Source organism: Gymnoscopelus microlampas (genome assembly GCF_963454915.1).
Source record: "Gymnoscopelus microlampas genome assembly, chromosome: 12".
Classification (NCBI taxonomy): domain Eukaryota; kingdom Metazoa; phylum Chordata; class Actinopteri; order Myctophiformes; family Myctophidae; genus Gymnoscopelus; species Gymnoscopelus microlampas.
This window is the reverse complement of record NC_139949.1, coordinates 36,882,874-36,898,888: the sequence shown is the minus strand read 5'-3', so window position 1 is coordinate 36,898,888 and position 16,015 is coordinate 36,882,874. Positions and strand designations below refer to the sequence as shown.

General features: G+C 42.3%; 1 protein-coding gene across 1 annotated transcript in view; it reads left to right on the top strand.

The window, feature by feature from the left end:
• The window catches only part of stk32a (serine/threonine kinase 32A), a 115,041-nt gene that overhangs the window by 34,233 nt on the left and 64,793 nt on the right, over window positions 1-16,015 (top strand). The window contains exon 4 of the mRNA XM_084074901.1: window positions 4,816-4,989. Coding sequence (XP_083931027.1) covers window positions 4,816-4,989 — 174 coding nt within the window. The remainder of the gene's footprint in view (window positions 1-4,815; window positions 4,990-16,015) is intronic.

Genomic DNA, 16,015 nt, shown 5'->3' with positions numbered 1-16,015 from the left:
CAACCTCCGAGTTATAAGGTCAGCACTTTTCTATTTTTGAGTAAGATACATGCTTCCCGTTTTAATAGCTCGGTTAAAGCTGCAATCTGGAACATATTTCTATGAATAAAACATTATTTCAACCAAACCCCTACTCCATTGAGAAGATTTTACCCAGGTTTCGGGTAGGACATCTACTGTTTGTTCAAGTACTGTACTGCCTGAAGCTCATGAATAAAACACCACCACCCGGATTCAAATCCCAGGTGGGACGTGAAAGTCATGGAGTGTATCTTTAAACTTTACCCACTCGTTACTCGTTACACAAGACAGTCTAGACACATTAATTTTCCTGTTACTTAATTAGTACATAATACACCTTGCTATTTAATTTAAGTAAATATAGAAAGTATTTTCACTCAGACGGTTTACTGCTTCATTTTCTATGTTGCTTTTACTCCAATTGTATTCACTTCACACATTAAATATTTGCCAAGTCAAATCCAAGATCTTCCTTATTACTGAATTAATCATCAGACACATTCATTCTGATCACAGTCCTGTCTATCTATCCTCCATGAACTATACTTTCTCTGCTGTGGCAACCCCCTGTTTGCCCAAAATCTACATTTGATTAGTTATTTATTTAATACACAGAATAATCGACTGAGGGCAAGCCTTCATTTGCAACGATGGGTATAATTCACCCAAACATAATAATAATAATAATAATCAAACACAAAAACAATTAATATGGTAATGGATGATTTTCTAGCACAATCGTGAAGCGTCCATGAGGAACAAGAGAATTCAGTTTTAAGTCACGCTGCTGGAGATTCTGAGTCTGCTGCACTAGCACTAAAAGCAGTCTCACCCAAATCAGTTCTAGCATGAGGCACCCAGAGAACCAGCCAGTCACTGGAGAAAGGTTAAAAGTGGACCTGAGTTCTAATGCAACATAGAAGTAGTTTGGATGTTATTAAGTTTCTGGAAACCTCATTCTCTCAACCAATATTGCTGTGTGTGTGTGTGTGTGTGTGTGTGTGTGTGTGTGTGTGTGTGTGTGTGTGTGTGTGTGTGTGTGTGTGTGTGTGTGTGTGTGTGTGTGTGTGTGTGTGTGTGTGTGTGTGTGTGTGTGTGTGTGTGTGTGTGTGTGTGTGTGTGTGTGTGTGTGTGTGTGTGTGTGTGCGCGCGTGTGCGTGTTTAGGAGAAGGTGCTGTATGTACCCTTAGGTGCCCATGAACTGTCTAACCCTGTTATATTTGTTTCCCTGTAATTCAATTTTAATTTGTGGATTCAAATAAAGAATTAAAATGTGTGAGCGTGAATCACTTCCCTCTGGTTTCATGTTTGCAAGTGTGTGTGTGCAACTACAGCAGTGAGCTTCACTGACAGCCTTTTCCAGGCCCCTGAAGCCGCTGAGAGCCAGACATCAAGGGGTCTCAGCATCATGTGAGCCTCGGTAGACAGGCTGGAGTCAGCTCAATCAATCCTTCCTCCTAAACACCATGCACACAAAACAGTCGGAACTGGACGAGGACAAGAAGGAACCAATGTCGGCACAGAACCACCACGGGGTTGTTCTGCATTGGGCATAAGCCGCAGAGACGGCTTATGGCGAAATGTTTGCCAGTAAGAACCCCGTGGAAGAGAACCAGTACCGAATGACACGGATACTAGAATGAACCGGCCCATGAATCTCTCAGAAGTGCTGGGCGAGTGCTTCAGATAGTCTTGGGAGTTGGTTCTTTAGAAGTGGCGGCTGACCTCACCTTTCCAACTTCAGTGAAGATGTTAACCACTTAATCCCTATGTACTTAGTTGTTCGGGGTCCCGCACGGCTCTATACAAGATACTCTAGTTCTTCCCTCTACCCCAAATCTCTTCGCCGATATAGCCGATCTACAAGCTCACAGTTTGTACCCTTATAGACTCGGGGGGGGGGGGGGGGGGGGCTCGGGTGGTGCTGTGGTAAAATGTGTGTGGGGAGGAATCAATTGGCATAACGACTTAATTGGGGAGAAAAAAGGGGGGGGGGGGGGGGGGGGAGTAAATAAAATGTTCACCCCTGAATAGGGTTATACAGTATGTTACATGAAAGCATGACTGTCTTTATACTTTATATATATATGTGCACACATCTTTTTTTCCAGAGGCTAATTACCAGAGCATTGAAAGGCAGAAAGTACAGTCCCAGTGGGAAGCCAGGCATGTAAAATCAATGGCGATTTGTGCAACGGCTCCTCAAGTGAGAGGCCAGTGGGCTGTGTGCTGCTGATGCAGGCATGCTGTGCAGGCCACAGCTTGATTGATGCATGAATACTGGATGGATGATTCTGCCAAGTCAGAACCTCACTGCATCACACTGATACACTTAGACATGGAGGCCTACATGTATGCGTATGCATGCACACTACATGTATGCGTATGCATGTTGTTTTAACCCAGCAACAACCCTATGTAAATTACGCAACTGCTGAAAAACGTCCCAGCCCAAACAGTAACGTAACTAATAATTGGGCCGCGCGACCTGGAAATGACCGTAATAATCCTAAAACGGGAGCAAAAAAATGTTCAATCATTTTTTTCTTCTTTTTGGTGGCCCACCGGCCGTTTGGCGGCCTGGAATGGCGCGGCTATATTCTTGGTGAAACGGACCTGAGTTACAAGTGTACTAACAAATCTCTTTGCCAAAAATAGCAAGCAAGTTTTTTGTAGTCAAGAACAACCAGGTGCTCACAGGAGGTAAAAAACAACACACGACCCCTTTTTTGCCCTGATGAACATGTTGGCAGTTGCCTTTTGATAAATAAAGGCTGTTCCTCTTTTTACTCCTGCCCGGATCGTCTACTGTTTTTTCACAAGTTGTTTGTAGATTGGCGAATGTTCCCCCTAGAATAAGCATGCTGGGGTTTAAGTGGTTAACTCCTCAAGAGACAAAAGACATGACAGACAAATTCCTCTTTCAGACTCATGAGTTCATGGAGGCTTGTCTGACATGACTGTCCAGCTTTATCCCAGGCAATTTTAGATTGCCTGATGATGTCTACTGCATTTCTCAAAAGAGGCTAATGGACGACATGAACCAGATCGATGGACAGACACGCAATATTTGTTCAAGTCCTGTTTCTCGGTGGAGAGGGAGAAAAGTCTGTGGGGGACGGGGTGTATCGATTTTTGGAGGTGGTGATCTAGACAGAGTGTTGCTTAGCAGTTAAGTAAGATTTCTTTGGAAGCGCGGCATCTCTAGGACATCTATGGTACGTCTGAATGTTTGTCCTTTGATGGAAGAGTCCTTGAACCCGTCACTGGACTGCTGTATGCTTGTATGCCCTGACCCCTCAGAAGAAAATGTTCAGTATGCTAGTAATCTCAGTTTCACCTGTCTTTTTGTAACCACATTCTGTAGGTCATCTGTGCCAAAGGGTGGTTTATGGTGTATACAAAGAGGCCCACGGATGAGAAAAGTTTCTGAAACAGCTTTTATTTTTTACCACCATATAAAAGAGAATAAAAGTTAACACCAAAACCCAATATTTTTCATATTATTGATTTCACCTCCTCCCAGAGGGGAATGGAGCAGCTAAATTTGGTTCCATTCAGCCGCACCTCATTATTTCTGTGTCCATCTCTCTTTGCTTAATATGCTGTAGTCCACTGAGTTTGTACTCAATAAAGTGATGCACTGGTATAATTGACCTGTGAATCATTTGCTGCTTCAGATCACATAAAGATGCAGACAGGGCTATTGTTTCCTTGAATTTTGTTTGTGACTTGCAGCATTAAATGTGTGCCTCCGGCATAGTGCTGTGAGTGTGCGTCAGAAATAGTGCTGTGAGTGTGCGTCAGAAATGTTTGAAAGGTATTTTGAGCAATGTGGTGTCAGTCATGACGTGTAGAGTACCATGGAGACCTCTGGAAGCTTTGTGAGGACTTTAATAGGGTCCTTGGCTGCCTTTCATTACGTGTTATTCATTATGGATACGCTTGTTGAGCCTTTCATACCTCAGCCATGACTCATGAACCTGTCTAAAAGCACATGTGAGACCATTTTCTTTTCTCTGTTGCTGCCATGACGTGCAGAACCACCACCTTCTAGACTAATCAGGAACTTACTGCCTTTGCTTTTTCCCATTGAATGGGATTCGTCTGAAACCATTCAACTCTCTCAACTTTGGTGATGTAAAGTGACGCAACACTCCGCAGTGATTTCATTGAGCTGAATCGTCTCTAGTGAATTTGTGATTATGTAAATCTGTATGAACTGGCATGTACTGTATGAATCCTTTATATTCCTAGTTTTAAGACAAGGGAAATAATTTAGGAGTGCAACTGTTAATCAAACTAATCAATTTAATCGATTATATACAATAATTGAAAAAAAGCAAAAATGCTGAATAGGTAATCGAAAGAATAATCGCTAGGAAATAAATTGAGCGTTACAGCCCTAAAATAATGACCTTTTAACTGTCTGCTTCCTCTCCCTCTCCACTCCCTCCCTCCCCCTGCTCCTCATCCCCTATCATGTCCTTGTATATGTATGTGGATACGTTTATTTGTTTTTATTTGTATTTAACCTGTTTCCTATCTCTTTCCCTTTGCTCTCTTTCTACCTCTGTCATCTCTCTTTTCACTGAATACTACAAAACGGACGAAAAAATAATCTCACCCACTGCTTTACACCTGTAAAACTGTGACGTGACAAATGAAACTGATTCTGATTCACTCTTACATGTTTTTCTTCTCCTTCTCTCACCCTACCCCTCCATACACTCCCCGTTGTCCCGCTGTCCTCCATCTTTCCTTACAACCCCCCCCCCCCCCTCTCTCTCTCAGGTACTCCTTCCAGGACGAGGAGGACATGTTCATGGTGGTGGACCTGTTGCTAGGAGGTGACCTGCGCTACCACCTGCAGCAGAATGTGCACTTCTCTGAGGAGACGGTGAAGCTCTACGTCTGCGAGGTGGCCCTGGCGCTGGGCTACCTGCGCAGCAAGCGCATCATACACAGGTAAGGATGGATGGATAGCCAAGGCTTCTGGCTTACTTTGTCCACTGCTCCAGTGTTCATTTTGTCGACTAAAACTATGACGAAAATGTTAGTGAGGGACTAGTGAAGAAGAGATCCAGTAGAACTAAAAGACAAGTCATTTTATGCTTGGTTGCGCTCAGGTGTTGCATGCTGAAAATAGCAGATCTACAAGCTCACAACACGTTGCGTGAGCTTGTAGATCGGCTATTTTCAGCATGCAACCAAGTGTAAAATCAGCCATTACAACGCCATCACGGCCATCATTTTAGTCGACTAAATAAACTGTAGATTTAGTCGACTATAATCTTAGGATATTTAGTAGACTAAAACTAGACTAACAGTAAAACATTTCAGATGACTAAAATATGACTAAAACTAAATGGAATTTGATTCAAAAGACTATAACTAAAACTGAATTAAAATTTGCTGTCAAAATCAACACTACTGACTGCTCCTTTGCATCGTTACACGCAAAGGTTGCGTGCGAACCCTTTTGACACTGTGCCGTCTTTATTCATTCATAATAAAAGAAGTGACCTTTTTGATTTCAAGGACCACTAGTTGGATATTGCATTAGGCCACGGATTCCAATTTGATATCTCTGGGACCCCACGTAGGCTACATTGTATGTGTTCATTTAAGTCTTGAGAGTGTACAAATGGAAATGAATATGATTTTAATGGTCTTATTTGTACACTCTCAAGAGTTACAGACCCCAACATTTGGATCCCTGGTGTTGAGAAACAGTGCACAAAAGGGGTTTGCTGAAGGTTTACAGTCTGTTTTGGCACCGTGCTTATTATGGTTCACATTATTACTATTATTAACCAAGGGTGGTGGTTAGAGTTAGGGTCAGTGAGCTGTCGCTTCAGGTGCATTCGTTCGTCACAGGGTTTTGCTTGAAGGGTTTTTCACTACCAAGCTGATTCACATTTGTGAGGCTACATTCAGTTGGCCAGTATGACAGTATTGTCCAGTTAGCCAAAGAGCAGGGTCCACTCAAGCAGTAGAGGAGTTGCTCAAATGCGTCTTAACCAAGCCCCCAGAGCCACGGTAGAACAGTGAAGCGGCCGTCGCCTGGTGGTCAAATCTGAGAATGCAATACTTCCGCATTTAAAACGCCACTGCGCGTGCTTCTACTGTTTGAAACCGTAGTGTGCCTGCTCGGTGCTCAAGACTTCCGCATTTGGGCACCCAAATGTGGTGCCCAAATGCAGAAGTAGAGGTACTTCCGGGTGCTTCAAACGCCAGTGAGCAACTTTCATTGAAATTAATAGCTGGGGGCAGTCCGCCCTCTAGATATATTATAACTCTATGGTCTTAACTGAGAGAAAAGAACACCTCGTACAGAAGGGGGTCAGCCCTATGTTCCACAAATATGGCTGCGTATAGCATTCTCGACTCAGCACTCCCTTGGGTGCCTCAGCAATACACCCACCAAGGGTGAAGTTGATCAGATGAACAGTGCTCGAGATATACAGTACGCACAAGAAAGTCAGATAGACATGCAGAAAGACAGAGATTCCTGGAATTTATAGATAGCTTCTCCATTTTTTCCCCCTTGCACTGCTGTTTTTTCCTCAACAGCCTCCAACTGCTATACAGCACCTTATTCCTTTCCCTCCGTCTGTTCCTTTTCTGCCACCTCTCCGGTTTGTCTTTCTCCTGTCTTTCCCTTCTAATGAAGCGAGCAGTCACTGTCTGTGCTATCGCTTCTCCTTTGCTCTCCACCTTTAGCCTGTTGTTCCGCCATGAGTGCCCCACCCCCAGCACGGCAAGGTCAAACAGGCTTGACATGGAGGCCATACCTGACACAACAGTTTAGCCTCAGACCGCTGAGTAAGATATTCATGAAATACACCACTTTCCGTCCGTGCTGCCGCCGGACGCCCGGTTCAATCTGCAAAATGCGGATTAAGTGCTTTTCTAGGCAGAAATATGTGCTGCTATGGCAGACGCGCGGCGGCCATCATACCAGCAGATGTGGCTACAGCCCAAAGCTATTATTTTAAGTTGTTTAAATCACCCTTTGGTGCATGGGTAATTCAGTTAGAGACGCTGCCAAAATGCAGTGTGCGGTACATGGGTGTAAACCGCTGGTTCTCAACGTGTGGTCCGGGAGACCCCTGAGGGTCCTTGAGGAGTTACAGGTCTGTAACTACTAGACTGTACAAATGGACCTGTATTTGGTTCCATTTGTACACTCTCAGAGTTAGAGTAACACTGAGGAGATTATAGTGTAGATTGAGGGCCCAGAGATTAAAAAAAAAATCAATCATATCAAAGGGTGGACCTTGGCCTAATGCATATTAAACTAGGGCTCTTTGAAGTTAAAAAGATTGAGAATCACTGGTGTGAACTGAATGACTTGTAAGGAGTGTATAGGTAAGTCTCTTCAGAGTGGAACCTTTTCATCTTTGAGACAGCTTGAGATGTGTGTTGTCCAAATCAGAAGTGTAATTTAATATTGGGAAAGTCTTATGGTACACTTCGACAGTACATTGAGTTTAGCGGCTGAGTTTTTGCAGCTGAGTGGAGGGAGACCTGAATGAGCAGCTTAATGCATATAACCTTGAGCAATTCACATTCACATACTGTACAGTATATGCAAAATGTATTTGACACAAGACACACAGTGGTGGAGACACACTTGTATGCGAAATCCTGCATAGAATGCAAAGCTAAATGCCTGTATGTTGGTCATTCGCACACACACACTCAGAGAACACATGACCACACACGCACGCACGCACGCACGCACGCACACACACACACACACACACACACACACACACACACACACACACACACACACACACACACACACACACACACACACACACACACACACACACACAGAGATTTTGCAATAGTAAGCAGTACACAGTATTCATCATCCATCCAACCATTCTTCCTTTAATCCATCCATGTATCCATCCATCCATCCATCCAGTTGAACACTTCCCTAACTCAAGGGTACATTCAGTTTGACTAGGTTCCACAGATAAATATTGTGAAAATAGCCAATCTACAAGCTCGCAACGCCTCGCACTGCGAGGCGTTGTGAGCTTGTAGATCGGCTATTTTCACAATGTTTGCCTCTTTCTTATGTAATATTTGACAATTTGGTATTAAAAAGGCAGTGGTGGAAAGTAACTAAGTACATTTACTTAAGTACTGTACTTAAGTACAATTTTGAGGTATTTGTACTTTACTTGAGTATTTCCAATTTCCAATATTTTTACTTCTACTCCACTACATCTCAGAGACAAATATTGTACTTTTACTCCAGTACAATTATTTGAAAACTTTAGTTACTAGTTACTTTTCAGATATAAATTATGATATTATGAAACATACATTAACCACTTTAACCCTAAATTATACCTAGGCTATTTGAAAATAGCAGATCAACAAGCTCACAACGCGTCGCATCGCGACGCGTTATGAGCTTGTAGATCGGCTATTTTCAAATATTTAGTACTTTTACTTTTGGTACTTTAAGTACATTTTGATGCCAATACTTTTGTACTTTTACTCAAGTAATTTTTTTATTCTGGACTTTTACTTGTAACAGAGTATTTTTATATTGCAGTATTGGTACTTTTACTTAAGTAAATAATTTGAGTACTTTTTCCACCACTCGTAAAATTCCTTAAATTGTCACTTTAGAACACTTACAGTATACTGTTGGTTTGTTTATTGTTGAGTGAGAAAACAATGTTGCGCATTAAGCTAATCATCTGGACACCCCCCAAAATAATTTGGGGACCCACGACCCCCAGATTGGGAACCACTGCCCTAACTAACCCCATAACCCTTCTACCTCTGACCATTTAACTAGCAGAGCCTAGAGAAAGACCATGCAGTACACCACAACTAATGGTGCGCTTCACTGCTACAGAGCATACCAATTCATCAAGCCCCCTGGATAACAAATTACGCCATTTAAAAGGACGACTTAAAACAGATTACTCACCTTTTTTTTTTTATGTCTCACAAACCCCACGGGAGAGACAGAGATAAAAAGGAAACGAGAGAGGAATTATCAATGCTTTGATTATGCATCTGCTCTATGTAGGGATATGAATATTTAAATAATGTATTCTATTTCTGCAGTTGAGGAGTGTGGGGCGCAGGTGTCTGTGACGTGTGTCTAGATGGAATCGACGACTTTTCAATCCGCATTCATTAGCCTCAAAGTGGAAGTTGCGCAGCAGCCTAATTTTCATCTCATCTCTATGGAAATTCAGTGTAGGATTTCTTCTCTCAGAGGGGGTTGTGTTGACTTTGGTGCTGTGGCTGTGTGTGCACTTTGGGAGAGAGTGTTTGTGTACGTCATCACTGTCGGTGGAAATCCTGTACGTCCAAAACTTCACTTAAAACGTTACTTTTCAGAAACTGGGAAAAGAATTACCTGTGTTCCAATAGATCCAATATAGAAATGATTTCATAGTAAGTATTAATGTATTAATACATTATGAGGTATTTTAAGTATTAATTAAAAAGTATTAACAAGAGCTTGTTAATACTTTGCATTGGTTCAATATTTATAAAATCCACAGACACACTTAACCACTTTCACAAATTGCCAATCTACAGGCTCACATGTTGCATTGCTTGTAGACCGTATATATGTAGAGATACAAGGTTTCTGCCCGACAGCAACGGAATTGTGCACACAATGCATGTGTATGTGTGTAATCATCACATTTACTTGTGATACTTGCCATACTGATAATGCAGGTGGTACTGACAATAAGTGACATTGCTCAAAGTGTCTAACAATGCCAATGAAAATAGCAAATATATGACAACGCTTGACAGAAGGTTTGAGGAAGGTGTCATATCAACACAGTGACAAGGCGCTGAGGACAACACACGCCTCCATATTTAGCTAGGGTTTTCCAGGATAAATAACAAAATAATAATAATAATAGTATGCTGTTGTACTGCAGATTCCTCTGAGAGCCACTGACTTTTCCATATTAAATACAAGCAAGGCCCCAGGGGGACTGTGACAGAGAGACAATGAGGTCACCTGAAGTAGTTAGCTGCTCTCAACAGCACTTGGAAATTCAAGCAGGGCTATTATGGGATATCATATGGACCAGCAGATGCAAATCTGTGGATGTGGAAATGTTGTATGTTCAGTTATGTCCTGAACTTCATATCACTTTTCAAAAAGTAAAAAATAAAATAAAAGAACATTCTAAACAATGACCCTCAAATGTTTAATTTTCAAAATTTTCCAAAATAGCAAAAACAAAAAGTCACGACTCACAATGTGATTTGTTTTGGACAATGGCTTGGGATGTTTTCACTCATAAAAGTTCAACACTGACTTCAAACCAGTTGTGGGTGGGTGTTTTTTAGGACAAGCATCACCCGGGGGAGCTTCAATTATTAACACCAGGCTGAGTCTCATTTAGGGGACATTAAGTCAGACTGCACAGGCATCTCTTAACTAGTGGAAAGATTGATGGCTAGGAGGGAGGAAGGACAGGCGTGCATTCTCAGCAGTGGTTTTCACCATAAGGACCCCCAAATTGATATGTATTTGGCCATAGACCCCCAGTTGAAAAGATTGTGTGCCACTGACCGCCATAAGAATAGATTTGTCAACATGTGTCATTTTGTGATCTTCCGGGGCTAGTGGGCAGTGCCACCAAAGTGCCAGTTTTCCGGATGTGTAGTTTATTTGACTAGAGATATTTTTTGTGAGGACAGAGGAATGGATGCACACAACATGCATGCTGCTATTCAAAATCATGCAATGCAATGTTTTCATCAGTGTTAAGGTGTGCTAATGTAAAGATAATGATAATAATACTAATATGGATAATATTCATATTTTATATTGCACGTGCATATGTTTCATATGCGTGCATCCATTCCTCTGTCGTCACTACTAAAAATAAAGTCAAAGAACTACACATCTGGAAAACCGGCACTTTGTTGGCACTACCCACATCCTCGGAAGATATCTGTTATCTTGAGATATCTGTTATCCCCGGAAGATATCTGATATCCCATCTGCAAATGGGACTGTGGGATATCCTCCTAACCTGAAGATACTGTACATGGAAAATGGTCGGAAATATGACGGATCGGCTTGCATTCAGATGCGCTATTCTGGCGCAAATGTCTGACCATGCCTTGAGAGCAAGGAACTGCAGAGACTGAGGGACACATATGCTGAAATTAATTCAACTTTCTGGACTGCTGATTGGCAGTTCCAGGGTTCTCCATCCACAAGGACGTGATGACCAGCGGCCCTAGACGGATAGATCATATTAGAGGGATTTGAGAAAGTGACACATAAGCCGCAGAGAATGAATTACAAACACACCAACCCCGATACACTAGACCTTAAAGCCCATCAAATTGACTAGGCAACACATAAGAAATACAAAGACAAGCAAAACAACAGTCTAAACAGACTGGAAGCGGTGAAGTTGTCGGCTGTCAAATCGAGAGAGAGAGAGAGAGAGAGAGAGAGAGAGAGAGAGAGAGAGAGAGACATAGACAGACAGAGGCAAACGAAGGCAAGGTGATGGGCCTTTCTCAAAGGGCTTCCGCACTACAGAAAGGGGCGTGACATATCTTCGTGTAACCAAGTCTTTATGTAATGAAGCTGCTGCTCTGTAGGGGACAGAGTGCACGACAAGTTAGTGACAACACGATGTGTACTCAATCGATCAGTTAGATTAGTGTACTGTACAGGTGTGTTTAATGAGGTGTTATAGATCTAACAATAGACATAAACTGCACAACTGTTTGTTCTAGGCATTGTCATAATAGGCAGACATTCTGCAAAAATAGCACATCTACAAACTCATAATGTGTCGCAACATGAGTCATTGTGAGCTTTTAGTAATTAACTGACTACGTAGACTGGGATCAAGTCGCTTTGCAGGTTGCTGATCAGGCCTGGGTCGAGAGCGGATATGGAAAATGGTGCGTGCATGCATGTGTTTTTGTAAATGATCAGATACGGAAAGCGTGCTCTCGACCGAATCACACTGGTCAATTCGGAATGAAAAGCAGGTTTTCCGCTGTGAGTAAAGCCTGGTGACGTGTCCAGAAGACACAAGTTCAACTCTTCACTCTTCACAAACTACAGTTTGCACAGTAGCTCAATGCATCAATAATATACTCAACAGTGGCTTCGGTAGAAACCACATGAGGCTTGCGGTGTCCTGCAGTGTTGTCCGGAACACCGTAATGGAAATTCACATGATGTCTGACCACAGGTGGTCTCAACCAGACAATGTGTCTCAATATTTCATGCAGCAAAGCCACTTGATGGGTTAAGGCAGTTAGGGGGCTGATAGATCCGTGCAATGAGGCAGACTGTGTTTGCATGGCTTCCTGCGTCAGCACAGTTTATTGACAAGTGATTGGAGTCTATTGACCCATGTGTGCATTATGCTCTATGCCTGGCATTCTACTGGATGCGTGTTGCTCTTTGGATGTGACTTTAAATAGTCTAGATATTATGCGAAAACGATCAGTGAAGGAGTTTCACACTGGCGAAACCCAGTCGTCGTAATTATAACATTCGCTTATGCATATTCTCACACGGGACTCTATGAGTTTTACTAAATTAAATAATGGTTCAATCCCTGTGGATTAAAGCACAAAGATCACTGTGTTTGTGTATTATATACGTATGTGACCAGGCGCGGCAGATACTAGTCATCATGGCTCACATGCATAGGTTGTACAGCAGTACTCACAAACTATGTGAAATGTACTGTATTTCAGTCAAAACAAATGTTAGAGAATTGTCAAATACTCGTCTATCATTGACCCAAATGTCAGAACTGAAATTGGTGTATACATTCTGTAAATAAGGCATAAATATCAAGTCAGGTTCAGTCCTACATTACTTCACAGGAATTAATGTTACTTATCATGTCAGTTGATTGTGTGAAGTCTTTCATAATCATTCAGTTAATGTCATCTCTCATGTCAAGTTCAGAGAAAAATAAGTAAATTAACCATGCAATCAAGTTGAAATCATTGGGTACTTCCAAAACTGTTGGCAATCTATGCAAGTAATATCTCATTTTGTAGCTCTGATCCATTGACAAAATGCAAACATTTTCAATGACCATCCAGCTGGTGTGTTGTGTCATATACTGTATTCTCAAATAGAATCTCTGAATCTGCTGAAATGGGACCCTGTAACGGTATAAGATCAAGCCGAACACAATGTTCCTGAAAGCGGATGAGATTACACTCTGCAGCTGTTGCAATACTGCACGTTTACAGAGTGCAGTGACTACAATTTGTTTCTAACACCATCGCTTTACATTTGTACCTGCATTATAAATGATTTATGATTTTTTTGGGTAATGCAAGTAGGAATCCATCATTTCACATTTTGTGTTTACAAAATGTGAATATTCCATCCTGCGGTTGTAACAAGTGTGACAATTGATTAGCTCCTGCAAGGCCAGTATTACAATGAGGAGTAAGGAGTGTGATGGCCATGCTATTACGACAATATTCCTGTGATTCAAGAACATTTAAGGACGAAGTGCCAGTGTGATAACAGAAACTAAGAGAAGAGTTAGTGGTTGAAAATACAGTACATATATAGTTATATACTGTAAGAGTGAGTAGAAGGGGAAAATATGAGAAAACAACACATTCTTCCTGATGACGAAATGTGGAAGTTTACATGGGAGTGAGAATGCGTTGGAGAAAAAGACCCTGATCCAGGCATAAGACTGAGACCTGAGGTACATTTTGAAGAGATATCAAGAGAGTAACTTCTGATCAGAGTGGCAAGGTCATTCGACCAATATGGAGTCAGGAAAGATATTATTCACATTGAGGAAAATGGGTGCAATGAGAGTCCACTTTAAACTGGCAAGGCAGACATAAATCTTTCATTAAAAAAAGGCAGAAAAGTATCCCTCTGAAGTTCCTCGCGGGCGGTTCTCCACAATTTGAAACTCTCTCACGTTCGGTGGCTGTCACCTTCAATGCCCGCTTTGAGTGGTTCATCGTGCGCTCACTGTCTTTACAACAGTGCTTCCGTGACCCGCTGACTACTGCTGCTGCTTTCAGGTGTTTAAAAGACAAACGCTGTAGGGAAGATGGCTGCACTGACGCACTCTTAGTTGTTCAAAATAGGGCTGGGAGCTATTTTTTTGTGCTGAATGGTAACATAAACAATATATCTCAGTGGGCTACATCTTCCATTTTAGCCTAAAGTCAAAGCTACATTTTACTAAAACAGATTATGATCAAAATGAAGACAGGGTTGCCTTCCCCATTTGCAAATATAAACAGCTGCACAATGTATCAACATGTAAATGAAGAATATAAAATAACATTCTCTATCTCTGAGAATGCTCCTTATGTTATTATACAACAACAACAACTACAACAACAACAACTGACTGATTATGCTGATGCCCTGTGGCAGGTTGCAGTGTTACCACTGAAACTGAAAGCCTTTTTGAAAGGGGAACTGGTGGGCTGGTATGCAAAGATAGCTCGGTTTTCTCTACATACTACTGACTGCAACTGACTGCAAGTAGCCTAAAAGTTCATTTTCAATTCCCTCGCTCTGAGTCAGTGCAGTGACTGTGCTCTTCTTGAAGAAGCTTGCCAGCAACTACTTCTTCTTTTAGCTGTTTCTTCCATTGCTGCTTCTTGGTTCTGCAGGCCCCTTTTTGGTATTCTGCATTTTTATCAGTGGACAGGGCTTTTGTGAGCACTCCGTCCTGCTCCAGGACCCTCGTGATCATTTGCTGCCTTGATCCTCAGCATGTGGCTGACTCTGTGATGAGCTGGTGAGCCAGCACACCCAGTTGAATCTGGACTTCAGCCAGTTCTCTTCTTTTGCTTCTGCTACAGGAGAAGCTGCTGACAATTCTCTTTTAGTGAAATGGCCCGGGGGATGGGGTTGTCATCCATGCCAGATCCGGTAATAAATAATTGAAAAAGAAATATCTTTAAAATCTTTTAAATTAATAAATAAATACATATATCAAGAAAGTGCGTGCGTGCGTGCGTGCGTGCGTGCGTGCGTGCAATGCATGCATGCGTGCATGTGTTTATGACTTTGTGAAGGCTTGTATACTACAGCCTATCCTATCCTATTTTTATTCTTGAAGCTTAGATGCATCTCTCCACCCCTACCTGTATCTGTCCTGTGTTTCGTACTGCATTGCTACTATGGCAACTGAATGTCCCTTCCCTTGGTCTGTCTGTCTGTCTGTCTGTCTGTCTGTCTGTCTGTCTGTCTGTCTGTCTGTCTGTCTGTCTGTCTGTCTGTCCCTTCCCTTGGTCTGTCTGTCTGTCTGTCTGTCTGTCTGTCTGTCTGTCTGTCTGTCTGTCTGTCTGTCTGTCTGTCTGTCTGTCTGTCTGTCTGTCAGTCAGTCAGTCATCAGGCAACAGCTGGCAGTTTGTATGCTTCACTTAAATTGGGAGGGATCTGATTAATGGAACTCATGCATGCATGAAAACAGAAACAGAAACACACACACACACACACACACACACACACACACACACACACACACACACACACACACACACACACACACACATACACACACACACGCACGCGCGCGGACCCTCACAAGCGCGGACCCTCACATGGCCGGATTTAAAGGAGAATGGACAATGATATTGACCCCGGTGCATACATCACAAGCGCTATGGAAAAGCGAAAAAAAATTAAGCTACTTGGGCTAAGGACATTTTAGGTGCAAGCTGGGAGGTCGCTGTATTAATTACCGGCGGCCTACTTACATGCTGTACTTGCTCTCGCTCCTCAATCTCTCTCTCTGCACAAAGGCAATTAACCATCCTGTGTTCGGACATACACAACATAACATTCCCACCTCTCTGGACTAGACCACCACAACATTTTAGGAGCAGAGTTTAGCTTTGGATCATCAATCATTGATTCTACCAAGACCAAGAGAAGACAATGTCAATTTAGGGGAAGAGAGAGTGTCTGTCTGTCTGTCTGTCT